General features: G+C 63.6%; 3 protein-coding genes across 3 annotated transcripts; all 3 read right to left on the reverse strand.

Annotated features, from left to right (window-relative positions):
* Positions 1 to 1,225: 1,225 nt before the first annotated feature.
* On the reverse strand, positions 1,226 to 7,824 carry DNAI2 (dynein axonemal intermediate chain 2). Its single transcript, XM_009466982.2, has 13 exons — positions 7,592 to 7,824; positions 7,293 to 7,454; positions 7,055 to 7,176; positions 6,328 to 6,470; positions 5,546 to 5,659; positions 4,018 to 4,157; positions 3,637 to 3,759; positions 3,016 to 3,239; positions 2,608 to 2,743; positions 2,139 to 2,285; positions 1,718 to 1,942; positions 1,530 to 1,634; positions 1,226 to 1,347 (listed from the first exon to the last, which is right to left on the reverse strand). Exons 1-13 carry the CDS (start codon positions 7,772 to 7,774, stop codon positions 1,339 to 1,341), a joined length of 1,833 nt encoding a protein of 610 aa, XP_009465257.2. The 5' UTR covers positions 7,775 to 7,824; the 3' UTR covers positions 1,226 to 1,338.
* A 1,225-nt stretch (positions 7,825 to 9,049) lies between these two features.
* On the reverse strand, positions 9,050 to 17,823 carry TTYH2 (tweety family member 2). Its single transcript, XM_087750981.1, has 14 exons — positions 17,652 to 17,823; positions 16,836 to 17,008; positions 15,330 to 15,441; positions 14,699 to 14,919; positions 14,504 to 14,599; positions 14,346 to 14,418; positions 14,161 to 14,230; positions 13,943 to 13,998; positions 13,759 to 13,851; positions 13,579 to 13,671; positions 13,347 to 13,489; positions 13,022 to 13,207; positions 12,825 to 12,903; positions 9,050 to 10,827 (listed from the first exon to the last, which is right to left on the reverse strand). Exons 1-14 carry the CDS (start codon positions 17,778 to 17,780, stop codon positions 10,747 to 10,749), a joined length of 1,605 nt encoding a protein of 534 aa, XP_087607107.1. The 5' UTR covers positions 17,781 to 17,823; the 3' UTR covers positions 9,050 to 10,746.
* Positions 17,824 to 19,149: 1,326 nt separating this feature from the next.
* On the reverse strand, positions 19,150 to 21,882 carry RPL38 (ribosomal protein L38). The gene is made up of 5 exons (XM_087750982.1): positions 21,820 to 21,882; positions 21,563 to 21,595; positions 21,124 to 21,184; positions 19,633 to 19,755; positions 19,150 to 19,232 (listed from the first exon to the last, which is right to left on the reverse strand). Exons 2-5 carry the CDS (start codon positions 21,563 to 21,565, stop codon positions 19,207 to 19,209), a joined length of 213 nt encoding a protein of 70 aa, XP_087607108.1. The 5' UTR covers positions 21,566 to 21,595; positions 21,820 to 21,882; the 3' UTR covers positions 19,150 to 19,206.
* Positions 21,883 to 26,959: the final 5,077 nt, after the last annotated feature.

Below are 26,959 nucleotides of genomic sequence, written 5' to 3' on the forward strand. Positions count from 1 at the left end.
CCCTGCTCTGTCACCTCGCTCTGATGCTCCGTCCCTAAGCGCCCTTGCTGCCTGCGGGAGGGCTCAGCGTGGCACCTCCAGCCCAGCCTGGTTCTCCCCCGTTCCTTCCTCGGGCACCAGCACAGCCCCTCTGCCCTCCTGGGGGGGCTGTGGGTCTGGCCCCATGGGTGGCCCCCCGGCCCGGCCTGGGAGGTGCTCTGGAGGCTGCATCTCCCCATCCCACTTGTCTGCCCTGGTCCCCTGGAGATGTTGAGCCGTACACAACACTGGAAGCACAGCCGGCTCCTGTTGACACAGTGGCCGGCGGCGTGTGCGGCTCTGGCCATGCTCCATGTCCTCTCCCGGCTGCACCCGCAGCCCCACGGCATGGTCAGGGTGCCGTCAGCTGGGTGGAAACGCGCCTGTCCCGCATGGGTCACAGCCAGTGCACGGCTTGGGGAAATGCCTTTCCATCTCTGGTTGCTGGTACAATTAGGGCTGGCCCTTAACGTGGCGCTTGGCTGAGCTGCAAGTCTGGTGCCCGGCTCCCTTCCCACAGCTGGGGAAAACCTGCCCCTTGGGCAGCGCTGCCCAGCCCGGGAGTGCTGGGACACAGCAGTGTTCAGCTCGGGGCTGGGGGACCGCGAGCCCTGTCCCCCCCCAGTCCCACGGCAGCAGGTGACCTGCTCTCCCCCTCTGTCCACGCTGCCAGGACGGGACCCGCACCCACCCCACGCACGCAGGGTGGCTTCAACAGCTCCTGCCCACCCTCCACCCCCCGCGCAGAGCCTGGGGAAGGGTCCTGCCGGGAGCCTCACCCCCAGCCCCGGCACACGGGATGCCGCCTGCGTCCTGGCCCCATCCCTCTGCCGACGGCTGTGCCGTGGGGTGAGCGCAACCAGCTGCTCGGCAATACCGGTCGGGCTGTGTTTACCCAGTGCCGGTAACCCCAGCCCAGGCACTGCAGGCGGCTCTCGCAGGGATATCAGTGGGCTGGGGGCACGGGCTCAGCATTGCTCTCCAGCCGGGAAGCGGCACGGTGCTGCACCGGGACCCCGCTGCCACCACGAGCTGCCCTGCTCCTCGGGCTGGGGATGCACCGAGGGACACCCTGCTGCCACGGGCACTCCGCTGTGGTCGGCAGCCAGCTTTGATCCCTGGCCTGGCCCGAGGAGGGGAGATGAAGAGCGAGAGAACGCGACTTTCCCACCCTCTCCTCAACCCTGCTGTGACAAAACAGGAAACGTGACGTGGAAAGCTCGTTTATTCACCCGAAGGAAAAGAATCAGGAGGGAAAGGGTCAGGGTGCTTCTATGACCAACGCAAGGGTTTCTGTGCGACCCACCAGTCCTGTCTCAGCTACGGCTCCTGCAGAGGACGCAGGCGTGGGGTCAGGGAGCTGTGCGGGGCCCTCCGCTCGCCACCCCACAGAGGCAGAGACCCCATGAGCTCTGCCCGGCTCAGGGACAGCAGCCTCATCCCTGCACAAGCCACGGAGCAGCAACCCTAGGATGGAGGGGGAAAGCAACGTGAAGCTGGAGGGCACTGACCTTGGCAGCATGCTTCTCCTCCTCCTCCTCCTCCTCTTCCTTGTCCTTGGGCAGCTGGCTCTCTTCCCCCTGTGCAGCCGCTGCCTCTCCTGCGTCGTCTTTAACCTGAAAGGCAGAGGCTGACCCATGTCCCCTGCCCCACGGCACGAGTCCCACCTGTGGTTGTGGGTTCGTCCCATCCCTGGTACCTTGCCACAAAGGTGCTGGGTCTCTGCCCGTGCCCTCCTCTGCAGCTCCGCTTCGATGGCCTCGAAGAACTCCCTGCGGGCACGGTCGAGCACCTCGTGGGGACTCTCCACTGGCTTCTCCTCCACCTCCGCCCCATGGCCCTCCGACCTGGCGCGCTCCTTCAGCCGCAGCTCCCGGTGCCGAGCCTCCAGGATCTTCTCCCGCTTTGTCTCCCGCTCGAACATCTAGGGCAGGGGGGAACGCTGAGGGGTTTGGGGCCAAGCAGGGGACCCCAAGGGACAGCGTGCCTTGCACAGGGATGGTGCAGAGCTTGCTGGCAGTGCTGGCAGAGCCGCTGTGCACGGGGCCAGTGACATGCCAGCAGTGCCGAGGGCTTCGCTGTGACCTGGCACAGCAGCTCGCAGCCCGAAACACACGTACAGCGGTGGCCAGGGTCTTCTCGTTCCTCTGGAGGGTGCAGAGCCCGGAAGAGATTTCCAGCAGGGTGACGGTGCCCAGCTTTGAGCCGCAGCCAACAACGCACCCGTTGTCTTGCAGGCGCAGGCTGGAGAGGGGCTCGTCGCAGACCTGGGGAGGGAGGGCGGGCAGGCAGTGGCACTTGGCCCTGACGTGATCCCCCACAGGGGAAGCCAGGCAGGCTGAGCTGACAGAGGCAAATCCAGGTGCTTGCCAATAACAGGAGCCTACGTGCAAATTTTTGGGCACGCTGAGCTCTAGGCACAGCTCAGGGCTGGAGGGAAAACTGCTTGATGGAGCTTATCTCCGTGGATGGGACACTGTCCCCTGGCTCTGCCTGCTCTGTGCAGGGCAGGGCAGATCTGCCAAGCACCCTGCCGCTGGTGCTGGCCGGGGGCAGCTCCCGCTCCCCTCCCAGGGCGAGGGACCCAACCTTCAGGCTGAGGGAGGGGTTGTTCTGCTTGAAGAGGAAGTCCCAGACATCCAGGGTCCCGTCTGATCTGGTGGTGAAGAAGACGGCCGGCCTCGCGGTGCTCCAGCATCCGTCTGTCAGGTAGGAGAGGTGGTACCTGCCGGCAGACCCGACGCAGCGGGGATGAGCTCGTGGCCTCCATCCCCCTGGCTCCACGGCTGCTGACTGCACAGCACCTTCAGCCAAGAGCCCAGGCCTGGGCACCCTCCATTCCAGTGCCCTCGGCCACACTGGCACCGCTCTGCCTTGGTGACTGTCCCACCACCTCCCGCCTGACCCGAGCAGACCAGACCCTGCTGGTCAGCTGCCCTGAACACGCTCTTCCACAAAAAAAGATTTTTTGCAGGGCAAACACACACCAACACCTACTTGGTCCACATAATTGACGATTCCTTGGTCTCCTCTGACCAGATTCGAGCAGTCCAGTCGCCAACTGTCAGGAAGATTTTGGGGTAGAAAGGGTTCCTGGCCAGAGCGTAGACAGGTCCGTGGTGGCCACTGTAGGTGCTGGTGATTTTTTCGGGGGGCGTCTTGGCTTTGCGGTTGCAGGCGATGACGATGCCCTGCTCTGTGCCCACCATGAACTTGGTGGGCTGAGGGTGGGAGCAGGAGAGAGCAGCCGTCAGCAGGCTGGAGACTCCATGGTGCAGGGGGCAGTGGGGCAGCAAAGGGCTTTGCTGTCCGAGCAGGGTGGAGCCTGCTGCAGCCAGCACCTGGGGAGAACGGAGCCCTGGGACCCGCCGTGATCTGGGGGATTTAGAGACCAAAGTGCCAGCAAGACCCTGTGTTTTGGGAGAACATCAACTCCTAATTCTTAAAGATTGGTAGGAACATGCTGCAAGCTGCAGCACGGTGCTCTGGGTCACTCTGGGCATCAGATGCTTGTGCCGTGCCCCTGGAGCCCTGCCCGCAGGGGTTCGGCTCGGCTCAGGTGAGGATACTGGTTGTGTGCAGGCAGGGTGATCGTGACGGCAGGGCAGGGAGGCTCACCATGGTGGGCTCAAACTCCAGCGTGACGGCACCCAGAGCGTTCTCCAGGAGCCCTTTCCGGGTGATGTCCAAGACCAGCGTCTCGGTGGGCTCGGACAGCTTGCGGATGTCCCACCACAGGACCTGCACGGGACAAGCAGCGGGAGGGGGCTGCAGGGCAGGGGCTCTCCTGGCTCAGCCATGGGTGCTGGGGAGCAGAGTGTCCCAGAGTCAGGCAGCTGCCCTCTGCCAGCCCGTGCTGCCAGCCTGGGGGCCTGGCTCCCGCGCTGCCATGGCTGGCGAGGGGCAGTGCAGGCAGGGGAAGATCTTTTGGGCTGTCAGCGCCTGCCAGCGTGGCCCCTGTGTGAGCGCCTGGCACCCTTCCCTGCCCCTGCCCTTTACCTGCCCGTCGGTGGAGGCGGAGAAGCACTCGGTGGCCGTTTTGGACTGCAGCCAGATAGCTCCGTACACGGGATCCCTGTGGCTGACCTCCACGGCGGACACCTCCACAGGCAGCCCCCCTTTCCTGGTGTCCCAGTAAGCTGGGAATGAAAAGGAGCTGTCAAGATCTGCACCAGCTCCCCTGTCCGGCTCCTTTGCTTGCCACGTGTTTCCCGAGGAGATGCTGCCCCACAGCCCAAGCCAGAATGGGGAGCAAACCTCACCGGGTGCTCCCCCAACACTTCCCAGCCCCAGAAGAACCATGCACGTGCCCTGCGGGCTGGGAGCCTGCTGCTGCGATCACTCGTAGGGGTGCCCACTCTGAGTGGTAACGCAATTTGCACCTTCCGCAAACGCCGAGCTAGATGGTGGTAACACACTAAATATCTGCAGCATTACTTCAGCGATCATCTCTCTCTAGCAGATGCACTACAACCCCCAGAGTCAATAAATCCCCCCAGCTCCCCCCTGCTCCGCACAAGGGGTTGCAGCAGGACCAGACATGGTCTAAGCAGCCCCCAGCCCCCTGTCAACTCCAAACAGTGGCTCTTACACTTGATGCTGCTAAAAACCAGCCTGTGTGACCTGACCCCGGCTGTGCTCCCCTCCCGCATGCCCGAAGGGCACTGGCTAACGAAGGCAGGTCCCTCACAGACGGCAGCGGCCATCCTTCCCTACCTCTGCCTCTGACACACAGCAAAGGGCAAGCCACAGTGCAGGACTGGCCGCCGTTCAGCAAAGGTTAGGCAGCTGGGCCGCGGTGGCACCGAGCCGCACGCACTCCCTCTTGCTCACTTCTAATTAGGCAATTGGATGTGACGGAGCGTGCTCTGCTGGGCCCACGCCACGTGCCTGGGGAGCGCTACGAAGGATGGGGTGAGATCCCTCCCCTCCGTCACCTGCGGAGCGTGCAGTAACAGCCCTGTAATGCATGCCCTGTCAGATCTGATTGCTGCTGCAAATGGCAAGGAAAACATCAAAACGAGTGCAATTAAATCAAAGGGCTTGTGTGGCCAAGGAAATAACAGAGCCATAAATGAAGCTGGCAAAGAGGGGCCCTTTTCCAAGCACTTGAAACAACAGCACAAGAACAATTCAGCTCACGAAATGATGGGAACTCTCCTGGGCTTTTCCTATACAAAGATATGGGGCCGTGGGCGAGGCGGGAGTGCAGCCCGCGTGCTGCTCAGCCGTCTGATCCAGCAACCCCTGCCAGGCTCTCGCTGTGGCCGTGGCCACTTCACCGCCCCAAGTGCCTGTGAAGGGCTCCCAGGCACGGTGTCCTCCCCTCCCCTGGGTACCTGCTTAGGGGAGCACATGCCTGTCCTCCGCCCCAGGGCTTCAGGCCATGCTCGGGATATTCCCAGCCACAGCACTAATGACATTACGCCCTTTGTGAGTGTAGCAGTGCTGGAACCAGGCTCTTGTTGAATTAAAATGAAGCCAGGCCCTCGTTAATATGGCCTCACGCCTAATCTATCTTCCTTACCCATCTGCCCATTGTAGCATCCTCCCACCAGGACGTGCGAGTCTTTAGGGTTGTATTCCAGGCTCACGAGAGGGGATGACGGCTTGAGAACGAGCTCCGGCTTGTTGGCGTTTTCTGCCAAGAAGAGACGAGTAAAGAGCAAAGTGCAAAGGCAGCCCGGAGGGCGAGCACCCCCGTCTCTAAACCGGCCTCCTGCTACTGCACCCCGCTCCTCCACGCCTGGCTCCCTGCCATGCCGCTGCTTGCCCAGCTGTGCTAGATGAGGCGGCCATGTCACCAGGATGCCTCACCTTAGCCAGGGAAGGGAGCCGACCTGTCCTCGCCTGCCAGCCTGGGGACAGACCCCGGGTACCCCAGCCCCCGGTACCCTGACCCTTCTTCTTCGTGTTTATCACTCCAAAATACAACAGGTCTGAGAGAGTCTTTGACAGAACAGGCCAATTCTCAGCCTGGGCTTGTGCTGCCTCTTTCTTAATCAAGCACAAGTGAACCATATAAAGACAAGAACCACATAAGAGGAGTGTGGCTCAGCTGCCTGTTGTGGTCACAGGCACTCCAGCTCATGAAGTCATGTATTGGGATTTTAGCGGTTGTTTTCCACCTGTTGGCCAGCTTTCAGGTCCCATTTCTCCCCTTCTCTGCATTGATCTGTGGGCAAAGCAGAAACCGAACCCCTGTTCGCCCCCTCTGGAGCACTGTGAGGTTTCGTTAAGCTCTTTGAAGACACAAAGTGCTTCCGCAGCGGCAGCATTACTGACTGGTGAGTTTTCCCTTCCCCTTACCAAGATCCCAGATGTATGAGTCAAAGCTCAGGTCTTTCATGTTTTGCTGGAATTCCAGGCTGGAATAAGCCACTGCCAGTTTCTTGCATGTGTCGGGGTGCCAGGAGAGATGCGTGGCCGTCCTCTTGGTTACATTTGGATCTCTTTTTGATAACACGACATCAAAGAAAGATGTTAGTTTGCTAACAGCTTTGTCACGCCCTGGGATGACTCTCTCCCAAAGGAAACTGGGGGAATCACAATTAAAACAAGGTGCAGCCCTTGAGCATTAAGTGCAGGAAATGATTCTCTGGGGGGTTGGGCAGGGGGAGAAGAGTTGATGATTTAATGAACTCTTTCCAGTTATACGTTTCTAAGAATCCAATTAAGTTACTGGATCTGACTTCTAGAAATGACCTACCAGCCCCTGACATTTGAAAATAATCTTTGAGGCACAAAAAAAAAAAAATCATGTCTAAAGCACTGTTAGAAGATGCTCAGAGCTGCATCTGTCCTCGGACCGCGGTACCTATCTCCAAAGTGCCTGGGCAGGGCGGAGGGCAGGGAGAGGAGGAACAGAGGGAGTTATGGAGCAGCGGGGCTGCAGCAGGTCTCTCCATCCATAAACTGATCCAGCACTACCCTAAAGCCGCTGGGTTTTCCACCTCCTTTGCATCCAAAGGCAGTTTAATAGGCAGTAGCCTGCTGCAGATCTGGAGAGCCTGGAGAGCCCAGCTGGTTGTGCTACCTGATGACATTGATGGTTTTTGCGGAGGGGGGCTCGTCTTCCACCTCTGCCATCTCCTCCTCTCCGAAGTATTCCTCGTAGATGTTGATGGCGTTGTTCTGCTTGACGCAGTGCTCCATCAGCTGCAGGGAAAGCACAGGCAGAGGCCGTGCCCCTGGGGAGCTGCCCCAGCGAGGGAACTGGCAGCAAGGGGGCTCTGGGAGCGGGAGGCAAGGAGCGGGGGCAGGCAGGGCCTCACGGTGCTGAGGTGCGTGATGGTGTTGATGTAGTTTTCATCTTTCTCCACTTTCTTCCTGAAGCGGATGGTTTGTTCCACCTCCTGCGGGTTGATGTCTTTGGGCCAGCCGCCCTCTACATGGTTAACACCGCGGGATTCCACCTCCACCCGCTCGGTGTTGACCTGGGGGGGCGGCACGGAGAAAGCAGAGCAAGAGATCGAGCTGAATGGGTATAAAACACAACTTTTCCCCTTCGTACAGCGCTGCCCTGCACAGCGGCGGCCTGGGAGGCCCTCGACGGCTGGTGGGCAGCCCTCACCTCGTGCTCTGACATGTCGCTGGTGTGTTGGACGTAGCTGTCTACGGGGTTCCTCAGGATGAAGCCGCTGGCCATGCTGGGGTCGGGGGGGATGTCCACGTTGACCTTGGCCGGCCGGTCGGAGAAGTTGCAGGGCCGGCCGAACTCGCTGCGCTTCCGCGTGTACACGTAGATGATCTCCATGGCGGCCCTGCCGGGGGGCGGCAGGCACCCCTTCGGCTCCCAGCCCTGGGGGGGGGGGGGGGTCCCAGAGGGGATGGGGGCCCCCGAGGGCCCAGGCGTCCCGGTGGGGCCCGGCCTCCCCCGGCGCGGCCTCACTGGGAGCTGCCCGCAAGGCCGCGTCTGCCGTTGCCTGGCAACACCGGAGAGGTGATCACGTGACGGCACCCGCCATGTTGAGGAGGGCAGGGCGGTGATGTCACGTGACGGTCGCCGCTTGCCGCCATGTTGGGAGGGCACAACGTGGCTAATTGGGGGGGCTGCAATTAGCGCCGGGTAATGGGGGGCGGCAGCGGCTCTGCTGCCGGCTCCAGCCCCACGCCCCGACTGCGAGGGGGGTGGAAACCACAGGCTGGGCCCCATCTCTGTGTGTGGGGACAGGGCCGTGGCCTGGTCCCGCCAGCCCTGGCAAGGGGAGCCCAGCCTGCGGCGGGGGGAACTGGGGTTTGCGCAGGAGCAGGCCGGCCGCCCGGGGAGCTGCCGTGTGGATGCCACAACGTCCCTGCAGCCCGCAGGCGTTGCCCCCCGGGGCCGCAGCACCCAGCTGTGGCCGCAGGGCTCCAGAGGCCTGGGTCCCCCCGGGTCCGGTGCCCGCCGGCAGCCCAGAGGCTGGCACCGGGGGACGGCACTGCTCCCCATGCACCCGCGCTCGCTCCAAGGCAAGAATGGCTGGGAAACGAGGACGAGACGCAGCTCTCGACACCCTTCCCAGGGCGCAGCGCACCCAGGGGCCCTGCGGCTGCCTTCCAGCCCCGACAGCACCGAGGACGCGCTCCCACGCACGCTGCACCCCCAAAGCCCACACGTCCCCCAGCACCGACACACCTGGAACCTCTCCAGCCACCCCCCGACACCGCCAAAACCAGCCCAAGCTGCAGCCATGGGATTTAAGCCCAATTAAAAATCACTTCGACTGCAAAGAAATGCTGGGACCAGCGCTTGCCCTCGTGCTGGCCATGAAGAGTCCCAGCCTGGCAGAGATGAGCCACTTGAGCAGGGGTGGCAGGGAAAGCGGCGGCAGATGCAGGGCAGCCCGGAGAAACCCGCAAGGAGGAGATAAATTTAGTACAAGTGTTTATTGTCTTTTCCCCAAAGGGCACATACAAACCAGGCCGGACTCCAGCTCCTAGACGGAGTCCTAATGAGGTTAGTTCACATGCGTTTAAAAACAGCTCTTCTACCAGTACTGTTACATTGAAACATTAAAAGCCCCCCCCCCCCCCCCAAAATCCCCTGGAAGTTTCCAACAGCAAGTAATGCTAGTCACACGTAACAGGGACAGACGGCATTAGGGGACCAAAGGGTACGTACACGTTATCTTTAAAAGACACAGTGAGTCACTGCTATCAAGTAAGACCCCCGGCTCACCCGAGGGGGACAGCCTGGCCACCCCGGGGACTGCCCGGCTGCAGCACTGTTAGCCAAAGCAGGGAGGGTGGGATGGATAACCACCAACAGCAGCAGCACAGAAGGTGGCTGCTAATTGCAATCAGGCAGGGAAAGCCTTTGCCTGCCCACAGCAAGGTGCAGCCTTCGCAGTGAGGAAGAGCCTTGGAGCAAACCCAGCCCCGGCTCAGCCACCACCGCGGTGCCGAAGGTGGTTACGAGAGCTGAACGCGCCCTGGGTGCAGGGAGAGGGCCCAGAAGGGGGAGTGGGCAGGAAAACACCCACCACTCTGTCCACACCCTTTGGGCTGGGAGATTCGGGTCCATCCCCAGTCGGTAGGACAGAGCAGGGGCTCTCCCTGCCCATGGCGAGCAAGGGGCTGCCGTGGGGAAGGGGCCTTTGCTCACATCAACCCGAGGTTCCCGGGGCAGCCTGTGCCAAAACAGGCAGCCACAAAGGATCCAGTTGAGCTCATGCTGGTTCCCCCTGACTCCTCGGCCCCCAGAGCTGCACCCTTGCTTAGCCTGAAGCCCTGGCAATGCCAGGCAAGCCAGGCAGGGTGGCAGGTCCCCTCACCGGGACCGCATCCTGCCCCAGAGACGCCTGAGTAGTCCCTAACCCTTTCCCAAGGGATTCGTGGTTACCCCAGGGCTGCCCTGCAGAAGGAGGGGAGCCTGCCCCAGCCCGCACTGCCGGCCTGCCTGCCCCGGGGAGCCGAATCACCAAAAAGAGCCTAAAAACCAGCCAAAAACCTTCTACCAACATGCACTGCAGTAAACCCACACTGGGACAGAGGCAGCGAGTCAAACCGCGCCTCTGCCCTGCAGAGAACTCATAAAACCCAGAAGCAAAGCAAAGGAAAACCAGCAAGGCCAAAACATCCCTAATTCTATAGCCTCGAAACCTGGGGCGGCTCCGGCTTGAGGGGGCGGGCAGTGAGGGGGCACGGGGAGCCGGCTCTGCCCGTGCGGAGCAGGGACGCGACAGAGGGGAGCAGCCACTGTCACCGTTGGGGGGGTGGCAAAGCCGCCACAGGCACGGGGAAGGGTCTGGGATCACTAGTGGTTGGTACTGCATTGCTACGGGAGTGAAGGAGCCGCTGCCCCCGACCCCTCTCTGAGGGGCTGGTGCTGGGGGCAGCCCATGGTCCCAGGCTTTGCGCTCCAGGCAGAGGGAGCTGGGGAAGGCTCCTCTCCGTGGTGTAAAACATCCCCGAGCTGGTGCAGACGGGAAGGGAAAGGAGAAGCCGACGCAGGGACATGAAGCATCTCCAGTCTGCCTGGCGCACCAGGAGCCTGGCCGTGGCACTGCCGTGGCGTGCAGCCCCAGAGTCGCTGTCAGCCGTAAGGCAGGAAGACTTGAGACCGAGCTGAAGCTGCCGAGGGGGAGAGGAGGGTGCACAGAGCACACAGGGCTCCCCACTGCCGGGGTTCGTCCTCTGGCCGCCGCTGGTGGGCTTCCCACCGCGTCTTTTCGAGGTGTCTTTGGTTTCCATTACAGAAACGCCAGTGGCATTTTCTCCTCCCGTGAGCTGCTCGGGGCGAGCGCGTTAGGCTGGGAACTCGGTGCCGTGGTGCCTGACGTGCTCATCGGTGACGGACAGGTAGGTGGCTCGCATGCTCGGGGAGTACTGCGGGGAGAGGACACGGGGGTCAGCGCACCCCCAACCCACAGCGCGCCCCGCTGAGCCCCTGCCAGCCACGTCCAACCCAATCCTGCACTGCCACGTGCCGCTGAGCCGCCAGAGAAAGCCCAAGGATGGAGAGGGAAGATTGCTTTCCATATTAATCCCCAATTAATCTGCCAGGCTGCCATGGGTAAGGGGACCAGACCCTGTTCACAGCCTCTTCAAGGGCTGGAAGAGAAGAGAGCCCCCAGCTCTTGGGGTGAGCCCCAAGATGCTTCAAGTGCGTCAGGCTCTGTTTTGCCCCTTCCCGCACTGCTGGGACATTGGCCAGGTTCATCCTTCACTTTTCCGACCCCACCCTGGCAGTAGATTCAGCCCCAAGTCACTGAGTCTGGATGCACCCGATCCCGAGGGGCTCACACTGGGATACCAGCCATGGCTTGAGCTCCCCTCCCTGCGCTGGCATGGGGATGGTGGCACCGCAGGCACCGGCTTGGGCTGGCACGGCGGTGGAGCAGGATGGGCTTTAGCCCTGGCACATGGGACTACCCAGGCTTGGGGCTGGGCCTCTGTGGCAGCTGAGCCGGGTTTTGCCCCCTGATCTTCCCTGTCCACACACAAACCTTACCCTGGGTGTGCCAGGGCTCACAGGGTGCCTGTGCCGGCAGCCGCCGCAGGCTGAACCCCCCGGGGCTCTCCAGTCAGGGCAAGGCCCCCCTGCCGCACCGGGAAGGGGGTAGCGGTGAGCCCAGGGCAGAGGCCAAAACCTCCAGCCCCCCCTGCCCCGCCAAAGCTGCAGAATTCAGTTTCTCCAGCATTTTGCAGAAGGGAGGGTCACGCCAGCCAGGCATTAAGGAAGATTATTCCGAGTTTGTTATTTTAGACTGTGAAAGTCCTTCCTCAGGGATCTGAATCCTGGTTAAATTAGACCATTCAGGGTGGGGAGAAGTGCTCAGATTAATCTCCCCCATTCGTCCCCCCCCCAGGGAAGAGGCTCGCCAGCTGCCAGGTCTGCGCAATCGGATTACAGCCTCCCGCGCTGGCGCGGCTCCACGCTTTCACCTGATGGCAAAAATCTTCCCCGGAAGCGGCGAGCACGGTGTCCCTGCCGCGGCAGCGTGCCCAGAGCCGCGTCCCCGGCCCCACCGCGGTGCCGCTGCCGTGCCCGCGAGGGGCATTACTGCTTCAGATGGAGGCATCGAAGCAGATTAAATGCTGTCAGAAAGGGAAGGGGAAAAACTGCACCGAGAAGGGGATGGAGATGGGGACCATTTCCACTCCCGATGCATGGGAGCTGCAAATCCTCTTGTACCTGGGCCACGCTGGGAATAAAATGGGGTCCCGTCCCTCCCGAGCCCTCTGCACTCTTCCCAAAAGCAAACCAGCCCCACGGGAAGGGGATGGAGGGAGGCACCGAGGAGGGGAAGGAGGATGGGAACGCAGCTGCTGCCCCAGGACGAGGCGGGGGAGAAGGAAGCGACTGAACTTACTCTTGATAGGCAACTTAGCTCCAAAATAATTGATGCAAAAAAAAAAAAAAGGAAATAAAAAAAATAAAGCTGGCGTTAACAGACAGGGTGGGTTTAAACAAACAGCAGGGAAATGTAAACACGCACGGGTGACTGCGGAAAGCGTCCTTTGAAAGTCAGAATAAATAAGAAATAAAGCAAACAGAGAAGAGCAGCTGAAGGGAAGACTATTTTGGTCTCCTCCGAGCATGTGGTTGGTGACCTCTCCCTGCAGCCTCCACGGGCCGGCTGGGAACTGGGTTAGCAAGACGGGCAGGAGGGATGCGCTCGCAGATAGGACATGTCCTCTGCAAGGGCAGGAGGAGGGGGCCAAGCTCACCCGTCCCTGTCCCCACCCCGGCAGACCTCGTCGGTGCCCTGGGCCAGCGGCTTTCCGGCGAAGCAGAGGGGCTCCTCGCCACCCGGCTAACCCCCCCCTCCCAAGCCCATGGGGTGTCACAAGAAGGACTTGGCCTCGGCCGTCCACCGTACCGTGGGAGGAGGAGAGCCTCTGCCGATCAGGGGGACGTTCTCGTAGCGTGGGTTTCCACCAAAGAGCACGGCTTGGTTCCTGGAGGGGGAGAGCCCGTCAGAGCGGGGCGCACAGCGAGACCCCCATCGTGGGGTGCCGCTCCATCCCCAAGGAGGGGGGACCCAAGGGTCAGCATCTCCGAGGAAGGGGGTCTCACATGTACTCGGAGACGGGGGCGTTGGAGATGGTCTGTGCCGGGGGGTGCAGGCTGCTCTGGCTGCCCAGGCTGCTGCTGTAGCTGCAAAAGCTGCGGAGCTGCCCCCGGGCCGGGTTGTGGGTGGCGATGCGACGCGCCTGCGGGTTGAAGGGGTCTTCCTCGTCCATGTCATCGTAGTCCCGGTCCCTGCGGGGACAAGGCGCCGGTGCTCACCCCCCTGACCCCAAAGGCAGTTCCCCTCTGCCGTGCCCAGCTCATGCCACACACGCAGCCCCGCGCCCCCCGGTGAAGGCAGGGCTTGGGTAGGGGCCGCGGGCAGACCCACCGGCCAGCGAAGTGCTTCCAGGCGCGCGGCGTGGCACAGATGATGGTGGAGAAGGAGGCGGCCACCAGCAGGGAGAAGAGAACCAGGTAGAGCAAACCCTCCACCCCGTCGTAGCAGATGCCAATAAGGGCGTCCAGGTAGTCCTGCAGCGGGAGACGGGATGGGGCAGGGCTGGCGGTGGTGGGGGGGTGACCCCAGGAGCTGCACACCCCTGTCCCGGCCCCCCCCTCACCTTGTGCAGCCCGCGGCAGTCCAGCATGGCCGTGAGCTGGTGCAGGCTGGTTTCTGAGGAGTTGAGGAGCTGCTGGACCCCCAGCAGGTCTTTCTGTGGGAGAGAGGGGGGTCAGGGCAGTGCTGGGCAGGATGGGGAGCAGACGGAGGGTATGGGGCTCCCGCTCCCCCCACCCCGTACCTCGGCCGTGGGGAAAAGGGGCAGCGCAAACTGGATCAGGCCCTGGATCTGGATCTGCATGGTGGTGAGTGAGCGCTGGAAGACGGTGAGAGCCTGCGAGAGGGGAGCAGGGAGTGGTCACGGAGCTGCCCGGGGCCACCCCCCACCCCAGGCGGCACAAAGTGGGGTGCTGGCTCCCCCGTACCTGCTGGAAGGGGTTGCTCAGGCTCTGGTCACAGTACAGGTAATAGTGAACCACCTCTGCAAAGCAAACAGGAGACATCGGTGTGAGCACCCCGGGGGGCAGAGAGCAGCGCAGGGGTGGGCAGCACAGCAGAGGAGAGCACCGGACCCCCAGGTAGGTTCTGGGGGAGCACTGGGGTCCTGCCCCGAGCATGTCTCCATCCCACAGCCAGCTCTCACCTGCGCTGATGTCGCTCTCCGTCTGGTTCATGATAAACTTGTCCGGGGCCACGCAGAAGTCGCTGGTGCCCTGCGGGGACGAGAGGGACACCATCGGGGCTGGGAAGGATGGGATGGGTGCCCACAGCCCTCGGGCTCTGCCCCGGCACAACCAGTACCACCCCTCTGCTCCCAGTTCCACTCACCACCGCCGCCGCCGTGTCCACAGCCATGGAGGCCCAGCTGAGGATGAGCGTCAGCAGTCCGCAGCACAGCATCCTGCAGGGAGAGGGGTGAGCACGCTGTGGGGTCCGGCTCTGCCCCCCTGCCCCGGCACCACCGAGCCCGGCCGCAGGGTACTCACGTGGTGAGGAGGCAGCGGGAGCGCTTGGCCAGCCCCAGGCAGGCCAGGAGGCAGACGGTGAGGACGAGAATGAAGAAGAGGAGATAAGCCAACCACCTAGGTGCAGAGGTGCAGAGGAAGGCTCCGTCATGCGTGCCCACCTCCCCAGCCCCGCCGGGAGATGCTCTGGCAGCCCAGCACCGTGGCCCCGCTCACCGGTAATACTCGACGTAGGCAACGTGGCCGGCCAGCGCGGTGAGGTCGTCGCTGGCGCCCCGCCAGACGGGCAGCCCCGAGAGCTGCAGGACGATGCTGCCGGCTAACTGCTGCATGAACTTGAGGGTCTGCAGGTAGTCCCCCCGTGCGGCCAGGAGCTCGTTCAGCCGTGCCAGGTGCTGCTCCAGACCCACCTGCATCTGCAGTGTGGTGCCTGCCACCTGGGGATGGCGGGATGGTCAGCCACGCCGGGATGGTGCCAGGGGCTTCCCTGCCGTCACCCAGTGGAGCCATTCGCCCCATCCGTGGGATACCGACCCTCTGGGAGAGCAGCCCCACATTGATTTCCTGCGCCTGAGCCAGATCCATCCCCTGGGACAGGACAGCCCCGCCACGGCCCCCCCAGCCCTTCCCGGCCACAAAGGGCCCATTCTGTGGGGTGACGTCACCCTCCCGCGCTCGGCATGGCATGGCCGCCCCGGGGGCTCGGCCGGAGCAGGCAGGGCTGGGCCAGCAGCGCAGGACGCCTGGGTCCCTCCAGCCTCCCTCCCCAGTGCTTTAACCAAAGCCAGGATGGAGGATCAATGCGACACTGGGGGACGCGGAGGGGGACCCTGCCCCGCGGCTCTACCAGCGCGTCAATGCCGGTCAGGGTGTGGTTGGCATGGTCCAGGGCGTAGAGCAGCTGGTACACCCCGTCGTTGGTCTCGCTGTTCCCATAGAAGCCGATGCCGACGGCCGCGCTGTGGGCAGAGAGGGGATCCACAATTAGAGGGGAGGGAAATGCTCACCCCGACATGGGTGCCTTGCCTTGGGGCCAGGGAGGACGTGGGGACAGCAACTGGAGAGGGGACATTCCCCGGAGCATCCTGGTTTCAGGGGACCCCCTGCTCCTGGCAAAGCAGATGGGACAGGGACAGCACCGTGATGGGGACCTGCTCCCTGCCGGCGCCCACGGGGCCTGGGGACACCCGAGCCCGGAGCTGCTCCACGGGCCAGACACGGCGGGTTTGAAACTCCTCCTGCCGGACCCCAAGAAATTGAGGGTGGAGGGGCCGGGCAAAGCAGATTAGGGGAACCCGCTGGAAGGGACGCTGCTCCCGATTAAACCTGCTCCGGGGCTCAGCCCCAGGAGGGGAGGCAGGCGGCTGGCTGGGGGCTGTGCCGCAGCCGCTCCAGGCCCCGTGGTGAGCTCACTGTGGCCGCTTTGGCGCTCCCCAGCACCTGGTGCGCCAGTGGGCGAAGCCGGGCTGGAGGTCGGAGCTGGCTCCGAGGAGGGATGTGCCCCTGCCCTGGCCAGGCAGGTCACTGCACGCGGCCGGTGCACGCAGTGCTCCCTCCCTCCCCACGGCAGATGCCGATAAAACCGACACTGACAGACACCGGCGATTCGCCATGATTAGGCCTTTTACGGCCGCAAACAGGCTCGGTGTGGCTGTCGGAGGGGTTTCAAAGCCCCTGGGGAGCTGCAGAATGATGTTTTGCCGCCTGCTGGCAGGCGCCCCAAGGCTGGAGGAGCAGGGGGCACCGGGGGGAGCACCCCAAGCTCATTAGTGCCATTTCCCTGCTCCGTACAATGCTCACAGGCAGCCATCTCATTCCGCCTGGGCAAAACCAGCCCCTTTGTCTGGCAAGTGGGTCGTGGCGGGCAGCAAAAGGGCCCCGTGTCCCATTGCATCCCCCCCGAGGCCAGGCCTGCCGGGGGGCACATGGGCCGGCTGGCGGGGACTCCTCCTGGCCACGGGCTGGCAAAAACCAAGACGGGCTTGGAAAGCCACCAGAGCGCTGCTGGGCAAAGAAGCATCCCCTCGCCTAATTGCTCCGGTTGCAATTAAGGCCAGGCACGTGCGGGACCTGCCAGCTGGGTCATGCTGCTGCCCGCCATCTGCTCCGGGCTGGGATTAGTGACCCGGCCCCGCTCCCGCCTAGGATTAGCCAGGAAGGCGGCACAGCCGTGGCAGGGATGGGGACAGGGCTGGCCCGTGGCCGGTCCCAGCGCTGCCCCGGCATCAGCGGCTGCATGGAAGGAGGCAGGGACGGACCATATTTAATTGCACGGATCTAATTAAAGCACTCATGGCTGGAGCGTTTAGCCCCCTCAGTGACAGGGGGGACAGCACCGGGTCCCCGTCCTCACCAGCAGATGAGCCCGGCGGTGACAGCCATCCAGGTGACGCAGCAGGAGTGGGGCCGCTTGGTGTCAGGCTCCTGGTCCCTCTTGCAGCAGCACAGGCAGATCAGGTAGACGGTGAGGAAGAGGAGGTTGAGGCCGAGGCAGATGGCAGCCACCAAGCCCAGGAAAAGCAGCGACTGGGAAGAAACGAGGGGACACTCAGCGCCCATGCCCGTCACGTGCTGCGGAGCGCCCGGTGGCCGCCAGGATGCGGCCACGTCCAGCGCCCCACGGGATGGTCACACGGGGAAAGAGGAAACGTCCCCGTCCCCGTCCCCATGCAGGGCTGTTGAGCCGCAGGTCGCGGAGCCCGGGGTGCAGCAGCCCCTTCGCGGGGTGGCGGGGCACCGGCGCTGCCCCCCCCCACCCATTTAGGGCTCACGGGGGGCCGTGCCCCGGGATGCCGGGGGGCTGCAGCCGGGTGCACGGCACCGCCGAGGGCCCAGCAGCGCCAAGGCGAGGGGTGACCCCCTCTTTGCACCCCCCCCCCGGGAGGGGGGAAGCAGCGGGGGCTCCGACAGAGCCGGGGGTGCCGGTACCGGGCGGCCCGGCGGGGGGGCCCCGCTCCCCCGCTGCCCGCCCGGGGAAGAAGGGCGCTTTGTGCCGCCGTGAGATCAGAGCTGGCGCCGGGCGCCGCTGGATGAAAGGGGCCACGGCGCCGCGGGCAAGGCGGGGGGAGCCCCCGGCGCGGGAAGGGCTCCGGCCCCCCAGGGGTCCCGGGCGGGGACGGGGCGGGGCGGGGGGGGGGGGGGGCCCCCCCGTGCCTCAGGGGGCCGGTACCTGCTGGTAGTCGGGGTCCCGCGGTCGGAAGGCGGCGGGGACGGGCTGGAGGCGCAGGCCGCGGTGCGGCAGCCCGTGGAGCCAGGCCGCCCACCAGGGCGCCAGGTAGTCGGCGCGGCCGGGCGGCATGGCGGGGCGGCGGGGCCGGCGGCGGGCTGCGGCCGCCGATGGCGGGGGGCGCCGCGCCGCCACGCCGCGGGGCGGCCCCGCCGGGCCCCGCCCACGGCCCCGCCCACGGGAGGGGGGGCCGAGTCCTGGGGACCCCGCGCCCCGAAACGGCTCCGTGATCCGCTATAGGGGCACCGCGACCTGTTCCCTGCCATAGGGGCGGCTCCTCCGTCCCCTCCCTCCTATGGGGGCACGGCTCCCCATCCCCGCCCCGCTATAGGGGCACGGCACCCCATCCCCGCCCCGCTATAGGGGCACCGCACCCCATCCCCGCCCCGCTATAGGGGCACGGCACCTCATCCCCGCCCCGCTATAGGGGCACCGCTCCCCATCCCCGCCCCGCTATAGGGGCACTGCTCGTCCATTCCCCCTCTGCTATAGGGGCTGCTCCCCTATCAACTCCCCGCTATAGGGGCACCGCACCCCATCCCCTCCCTGCTACAGGGGCTGCTCCTCTGTCACCGCTCTCCTATAGGGGCACCTCTCCTCTGTCACCTCCCTGATATAGGGGCACCGTTCCCCTGTTACCACCCTCGTATAGGAGCACTGCTCCTCCATCCCCTCCCTGCTATAGGGGCACGGCTCCTCCACCCTCTCCCTGCCACAGGGGCACTGCAACCCATCCCCTCCCTACTATAGGGGCAATGGTCCCCCATCACCTCGCTCCTATAGGGGCACTGCACCCCATCCTCCCTGCTATAGGGGCTGCTCCTCCATCCCCTCCCTGCTATAGGATCACTGCTCCTCTAACACCTCCCCACTATAGGGGCACCCCTCCTCCGTCACCTCCCTCCTATAGGGGCACTGCTCCTCCATCCCCTCCCTGCTATAGGGGCACCACACCCCATCCCCGCCCTGTTATAGGGGCACTGCTCCCCACAATAGGGGCACAGCACCCCTTCCCCCCGCTATAGGGCGAGGCACCATAGGGAAGGGACACAGCCCTGGCACAGGGACCCCAGCTCCAGGCAGAGGCGTCCCCGGCCCCCGGGGGTTCATGCGTGACCGCGGGGCCCCCGCAGCACCACTACCATGGCCCCGAGGCCCCCTCAGGACCCTCAGCCTGGGGCGACCCCTCGCCCTGCCCACAGGGCCACCCCACCGCCTCCCAGTGCCACCAGTCCCACCCGGGCAGTGGGAGATATCCCCCCGTGGGCCCTGCTGACGCCGCCGGGGACCCTCGCCCAGGGCTGCGCCCCAAGGAAGGGGGCCTCCAGGGGCTCTCATAACGCCGAAACCGGCTCCTGTGCCCCCGAACGGGGAGGCGGCGCCCGGGGGAGCACAAACGGCTTCAGCCCGGTGCTGTCGGGATAAGACAAACGTGACGTGGAACAGTTCAGGATTTTATTTATTGTAACAAACGTGGCGAAACCTACGGGCGAACGGCTCATTTCAGCTCCTTCACGGCCAAACCTGCAGAAGAGAGAGACGACTTAATGGTTGGAAAGGCTCCGCTCCCCGCCCGGCCGCGGACCAGCGTCTCCTCCGGAAGGGGAGCCGAGGCTCAGCGCCGTGGCAGCTCTCCCCGCCTGCTGGGGGGCCCCGGCAGAGGCGCTCAGAGCCCCTCCGAGAACGCCGACGCTGGGGAGTCAGAGGGGCAACAACCGCATCCACCCGGACTGCGGCGTCGGTTCCAGGGACGGGGAGAGCGAAACCGAGCGGCCTGAACATGTCGGTGACCCAGAACGGGGTGGGGGGACGCAGGGGACAAGGCTGCTGCGCGGCTCCTCCGCGGGGAGGGGGCTCTCGCTACCCCCTTCAACCCAGACCGTGCCCCAGCGCGGGAGGGGTCCCTTCGGACGCCGAGGGATACCTGGGGGCAGGGACTGCTTCAGCTTCTCAGCCTTCTCCTTGTCCGTGATGACCAGGGTGTACAGGTACCGGCTGCAGCGCACTTTGAACTTCACATTGTCCTTGTTCTTCTTGATCTTGACCGCTGCAGGATTAAGGAATGGGTCAGCGGGACAGCAGGGACCCCACCCCGACTCCTCACCCGAGGCGGGAGGACGATTACGGCCCTGCCTGGCCCGCCAGCACTGAGGAAAATCCAAAATAAGTTGGTTTTTTTTTTGTTTGTTTCCTACACCACAAGAACCGGTGGCGTCGCCAACAGGTACTGCCCCAGTCCGAGGGCTCAGCCCGCCGTCTCGCAGAGGCGCCGCGCGGCTTTCTCGAAGCCCACAGCTTTATTTTGAGGCCGCTTCGCTTCGCAGCAGTGGTTTACAACAAGCGACGTGAAAAATTTACCGCATCGCGCGTTTTCAACGGAGCCCGACCGTTCGCACCGCCCTTGTTATTGACCCGTGTCAGCTTCTGCAACCCAACAGCTCCGCCAGAGCAGCTCTGCGCTGGAGCTCGTAACGCGGCTTCCCAACGCTGCGGCCAGCGCTTCCCCTTCTCCTTTACACCCTCCTAAGGCCATTTTATCTAAGCAGCTCGCTCAGAGCCGTGGGCAGTTCCTCTCCTTCCCCGCCACAGGGCACTTGCAGCTCAGCGTTACAAGAGCTGTTGCAAAATCCGGAGCAAGCTGAAAGGCACGGAAACGCTTTGCGAGGGGCTGTCAGCAGCTACAACAGCGTTTCGTGCTGAACTATCCCTCCTCGCCCACACCGGTGAGTTAACAAAACATTTCCAGAACGAAAGCGCCTCTTCCCCGTGACAGCTGAATCCAAATAAGCAAGAGAAGAGGAAAAACTCTTCACGCGTTGTTAAATACTGAGACAAGACGTTTCTAGTGTTTCAATTATAACGGTGTTTGTATTTGCAACAAAAGGAAACTCAGGTTTGAGCGTGATTCACTTGTCACTGATGGAACTCCCCAGCGTCTGACATCTTGTAGCTTTTCAAAGACTACAGCAAGTCAGAGACAGGGTGATATTTGCAAATAGCTTCCAGTGAGCTGCAGCTGGGGCTTGGCCAAACTGCTCAGGGGTGAAGAGCGGCGGAAGAAGCCTGGCTAAGCTGGTGGCGGAGCAGCAGCCCCTGGAGAAGCCCAGTCCTGGAGCCGAGCCCCTGACAGCGGCCCCCAGGCAGGGTCCGTCACAGCGTCCCTCTGCCCGGCCTGGCTTTGCTCACAGGCAACAACCTCAGCCAACGCTCAGCAAAAGCCGCTTCGAACGTCCCTGTCCCCAGACAAAGCCTCAGCACCGGGTGTCCCTCAGCGCCTCCAAGCCAAGGAGCTCCTCAGCCTCCCTGGGGACGCGCAGCCCCGCTGCTCTGCTCCGGCCGGGAAGAACAGCTCCTGCGCCGGAGCATCCCGCCTCACTCCTCCCCCAGAGACACAGGCAGCAGCCTGGGCACTCACACTTCGCGTCCTTCCTCCTGGCTGTCAGCAGAAAGTCTTTAATCTCCTCAATCTTGCGAGGCTGAAAAGTAAAACAGAGACTCAGTGTACAAAGAACAGCCAAAACCTCGCTCCCAGGCTCATGCACCGGCTTGTGCGAGCGCCCCGGCATCCTGTGAGCCCCTACTCCCACAGCCAAGCCCCCCACCGCAGGAGCTGCCCCACGGGACGAGGCAGCCAGGTCAGGGCGAGCCTCTCCTCCGACAGCAGGACCGTGTCCCCCCCAGCCCCGCAGGGCGCCGACAGCACCCTCGCCCCACACCCTGCCCGGAGCCAGGCAATAACAGGGACCCCCCGCTCCCCTCCTGCCAGGCCGACAGGGCAGCCCCCGACCCACGGCGGAGGCAGAACGTTAGGCCTGTGCGGCTCCCGGCCACCCTCCCAAGCGCCCCCTCCTCACCATGGTTCCGGGCCGGGCTCCGAGCGCTCCAACCTGCGGCACAAACAACCCAAGATGGCGTCAGCGCAATCCCACCGCCCAACAACGGCCGCCCGCCATCGGCCTCCCCGCGTTCGCCCGGCGCCCACCGCCCGCCATCGGGCCGCCCCACGTCCTCTCTGCTCCCCCGGGCCACCTCGGGGCCGCCCAGCCCCGCACGGCCGCGGATGGCGGCGGATCCCACCGGGCCCCCCCTACCTCCACCGCCCCGTACTCACAGCGACGGCCTCAGCGCAAAGAGCGGAAGTGAGCGGCGCTTCCGCATCCGGGTTTTCGCCCCGCCCCCGCGAGCGCCGCTACGGCTCGGGCGGGAGGACAGAAAGGGCGGGGTCGCGATCGCGATGGCGGGCGCGGCTCCTGCGATGAGCTGGCGGGGTCTCAGCCGCCGCTGCACGGGTAACCGGAGAGTATGCAGGGAGCACCGGGCGCTCCCGGCCTCCGTGCACCCCGTCCCTCCGTGCACAGCCGCTAAGGAGCAGCACGGCCGCACGGGAGGGCTGTTTGCAGCCTCCCGAGCCCCAGCATCTCTCGGGGGACCCAGGCGCAGGGCTGGAGCCAGGGCCGCCCGAGAGATGCTGGAGCTCGACGCTTCGCGTGGGGCTGTAATGGAGCAGCTTTGCCACAAGAGAGAGCTTCAGCCACGCTCAAAACCCCGAAACCACCCCAAAGCCCTGCAAGAATCCTTGGGGGCGGGTGGCGGGGGCGAGGGACCCCATCCTGTCCCTGTCCCTGCAACTTCTCGGTCCCTCTGGCCCCGTCCCCATCCTGCTGAGCCCCACGCGGGGCAGGACCAGCGTTTGGGGATGCTGGGGTGCTCAGCAGCGCTGGTTTGTGGATGCTTCAGTGCTTGGCTGGGGTCAGTGGGGACAGCGGGGTCATGGGGTGCAGCGGGGACGGTGGGGACAGGGGGCTGCGTGCCCTCCCCTTGGCCAGCTCTGCCCCAAAGTCCCACGCTGGAGGTGCTTTTGGGGGGGTCACCCGCCCTGCGCCGGCTCCGGCGACATGACACCGTGTGCCCTGTGCTGGCCGTGAGCGCCGGAGCCCCTCGGCCTGTGCCAGGCCCCTCATCCACGCAGGCTGAGACCCCCGGGTGAGGAGGGGCTGGGGGGTAGCAGGCCAGCTCGTCTGGGTCGGGCATTCCTGGGGCGGAGAGAGGGAATTGATGGAGCTGGCGTCTCCCGTGCGGCTGATGTGGCACCCCGGTCCGGCACCCTGGTCCAGCACCCCGGTCCAGCACCGGCACCGCCTGATGGATGGTTCAAATTAAAAGGGAATAAACCATCGGGGAAGACAAACGCCTGACGTGGCTGCAGGGACGGAAGCAAGAACTGGGGGAAATTCAAGCCCATAAATCGCACGTTCCCATTCCCGTGCCCGTGGGGAGGGTCCCTGCCTCGGCCGGGGCCGTCCCCAGGGGTTCCCGGCACAGCACGGCCGAGGGCTCCGGCTTGACCCCGCTCCCCGTTCCTGCCCAGCTGCCTGCGGGGTGCCGGGAGAGGCTTCCCAGCCTGGGTCCCTGGGTCCGTCCCTCCCACCGGGTGGGTGCAGAAGGATTTTTTCCATCGGGAGAGAGCTGGGGGGAGCGGAGCAGCCCCCACAAGCAGCCATTTGGGGCTGGGGGGAGCGCAGGTGCCCCAGCTGCCCTGCGGCAAGATGGGCTCCGATGGGGTCCCTGGTGTCCGTGCACACATGGCGATGAACGTGTGCGAGCTCACGTGAGCGTGGGGAGCATTGCGGCGGGGGGGCTGCTGGAGCGGGGTCATCACCGCCGCGCTGTTGGGAAACGGCTGTAACTCACTAAAAACCAGGATTTTTGTTCCAGGCCTATTAAACAACAATGTTTAACGGAGGGTGAGGCGTTACGGCCCCGCAGAGGCTCCTTCGCTCTGCAGCCGGAGGATGAGCTTCTGTTCCTCGTCACTCGTGTCCCCGTCTGTGATCGTCCCCATCCATCGGACCAGGCGCACCCACAGCCACGGGGGCTGCGGTTTTGGGGGGCTGTGGCTGGGCACGTCCATCACAGCTGCCTCGCAAAGCAAACCCTTCCCCGGGCCCCTGCCCCAATGCTGTGGGTCCCCCCTCCACGGCCCCGCGTGGGGCAAACCCCCGTGGAAACCCATTCCAGGGTGGCCCGAGCCGGTGCTGGGTGCCAAAGCTGCCAAAGTTTAATTACCTGCTGGTTCCTGATCTTGCAGCCATGGTGACTGTGGAGATGGATAATGAATTACCTTCTGCTTTTAATTACTGCTGGCGGGGGGATGCTGTTGGCAATGCTCATGTGCCCACGAGGAGACCGGAGGGTTGTGGGGCCGTGGCTCGTGTCAGCAGCGTGGATAAGTCCCGGAGACTCAAAACTCCTGAGACATGGGTCCATAGGTGCCGGCAGCTCCCCTGAATGATGGAATAAAGTTGCAAGGAGGAGGAAGAAAGGCAGTGGTGGGTGACACCGGGGAAGGGACAGCTCACCCCAGGTCCTGCGCCCGGGCTCGCCCCTCTCCGGCCCCGCTGCTCCCAGCCAAAGGGGCGCTCGGGGTGTCCCGCTGCGATGGGAGAGGGGGTTTTGCAGGGACGCTGCTCCTGGACTCAGGCGGTGTCCCCACCGTGGCTCCTACGTGCCATCCTGTGCCCATTGCCCCATGCCCACCGCCCCACGCCCACCATCACCCCGTGCCCATCACCCTGCATCCCACAGCACTCCCACCCGGTGGCAGTCCCACCAGTTGCTCCCAGTATCACACTAAGACAAGTTACTGGGACAAAGCCTGCAGCCGGGGCGGGAGCTGTGGGGCTCCCACCGAGGGGCGGCTTGTTGGGTGGGATGATCCCCCACCCTCCACCAAATGAGTTTTTTAATTGTTTGATTTACTTATCTCATCTCTGATCGGCTGATCTACTCTGCTGCCTTTTAATTGCTTCAAAAGTTGAGCAGTTTTTCATGTTTTAAGGAGTGCTGAATTGTATAATTAAAACACTAACAGTGTAAATCAACAGTGCAGAAGAAAGACAGCAGAGAATTAAGCAAGCTTCTTGGCATAATAATAAAACCAAACCGGCATGAAAAGTGCCCATTACAGCACTGACGCTGAATACTAATGCTCGGCCAAGGGGAGCGAGGCACCGTCCGGCCCCGGTGAGGGGCTGCGAATGCCGGCATGCCGCAGCGGCCTCCAAAATCACGGGATTTTGGCCCAAAGCGCAGCATGGCTTCACCGCCGGAGCCGCGTGGGTCAGGCAGTGGCCATCCCCCCCATCCCGTGGTCCCTGCGCCCCCCGAGCAGCATCGCTCCCGCTCCTGCCTGGGAACGGATTCACTTGTACTTTATTAATATTATTTAAAAGCTGAGTGGGTGTATAAATCAACAAAAATAATTCATGAGAGTCATTAGCTCCTCAAAGACGGGATCTTTTTACGACTGGCTTTAAATTAGAAAAAGAAAAAAAAAAAAGCCCACCACATTCTGAAACTGCAGCTTTTAAAACACATCAAATACACTTCCTCCCTGCCTCCCACCGGCCCGGCTCCTCTGCCTAATGAAATTCAATTAGCATCCTTAATTCACCCGCTGGCTACCAGTTTTATATTAAAAAATCTTTCTCGTTCTGCTTGGGAAGCGCCGTGCCAGGATCGCAGTTGTGTTTAACCCCGTGGCTTCGGGGCACCGCACGCCCCCCCGGCACGGGGTTTGTGAACAGCTCGATGAGGAGCCTTCCTCCTCCTTCCCACCCTCCTTCCCACCCTCTCCATCCTCCTCCTCCTCCTCTGCCAGCAGCTCTGGGAGGCTCCGGCGAGATGGATGACGATGGAGCCGCATGGAGGAAACCCGGAATGCCGGATCTGGCCCCGGGCACCTCGCCGACATCCAACACACCCCATCTCCCCCTCCCCAAATGCACCCCTTGCCGGGACCCATGGGTGCTGCCCACCGAGCCTGGCGGGGCGATGTCCCCCAGCACCCTTGGGGACAGCGGGGACCCAGCCGGTGCGGGTGGCAACGCCCCAGCAGCTCCCACAGGAGTTGATTTGCAGCAGCAGGTTTAAGCGGCGTGTTGGCAGCCGGCGAGATGCGTGTGTCACCCGGCGATTAGATGGTATCGCCTTATCAGTGGCAGCAGCGCCGGGGGCTGCGGGGAGGGGGGTAACAACAAGAAATTAAAAAAAAAAAAAAAAAGAAGAAAAAGCTGTTGTGATTTTTCTCTCTCTCCTTCTCAAAGGTCTGATTCAAAGTTAACCAGCCGCCGAAGATAATCGGCTGCAGGCTCCGTGCCTCAGCGCTGCTCGCCTTGACCTCAGGGGCCTTCGGCTGGTGGCGGCAGCCCGAGTCCTGCTCTCTCCTTGGGAGGTGGCCAGCTCGCTTCGCGCGCTTGCCCGAGGGCCAAGCGAGCCAGAAGGGCTGGTGCGGAAGGGTACGCTGTCAAAGCTGTGTTTACACACACAAGGGCAGCTGTATTTTTATTATGCATAATTACACTGTCCTTAATGGAGTTGCAAACCATTTTTCCTGGCGGAGGGAGAGAGCGGCTGCGTGGGAAGGGGAACTGCAGCTCCTCTGTGCATCAGGGCGAGCTCCGAGCTACCGACCTGGTCCTGACTGTGCTGGTGCTTGCTGCAGCCCCGGGACAGCGAGCAGGGGTGTCTCTGCAGCAGCGGCTGGTGCCCACTGCCCGGACCCCGGGGCCTGATTCTGCACCCTTGGGTCCAGCGCATCCCACTGGAAGCAGAGCACCTCCTCTTCTCCCCATCCCCGGCATGCACCAGTGACCAGGGAGCACCCTGCTCACCCAAAACGCGGGTGGTTTCCTTCTCCTCTTGCTCTTCCCAGGGACACAACTGTCCCCTGCTTGTGGACACCACGCGATACCCCCAGATGTTTGCTTCTGTCTTCCCGCAGCAGCGCTGCGGATGTGCCCCCTGCCCAGCGAGGACGCGCAGGAGAGCCAGCCCTGGACAGTCAACAGGGAAAACCCACGGTTCCTGTGTCTCAGGGGTGGTTAGAGTGTGGGAGGCATCGCTTGTCCTCGGGGACGCGATGGGCTAGCTGCACGCCAGGAGACGTGCAGGAGATGTGTCCACAGAGGTGCGTGGTCCCACCTTGGGCACCCCAAGGAGCTGCCTGCAGGAGCCCTGCTTCGCGGCTGCGCCCCACGGCTGCTGAGCCCAAGGGCAGACCAAGATGTGCATGCCCAAGAGGTGCAAGGCTGAGATGAGCGCGGCTGAGACGTGCAAGCTTGAGACATGCCTGCCTGAGACAGGCATGGCTGAGATGTGCACGGAGGAGATGTGCACGGCAGAGACGCGCATGGCGGAGACGTGCAAGCTCAAGACGTGCATGGCTGAGACGTGCAAGCTCAAGATGTGCA

This window comes from Nipponia nippon, unplaced genomic scaffold, assembly GCF_047370975.1.
Source record: "Nipponia nippon isolate SJK-2023a ecotype South Korea unplaced genomic scaffold, ASM4737097v1 scaffold_14, whole genome shotgun sequence".
Lineage (NCBI taxonomy): Eukaryota > Metazoa > Chordata > Aves > Pelecaniformes > Threskiornithidae > Nipponia > Nipponia nippon.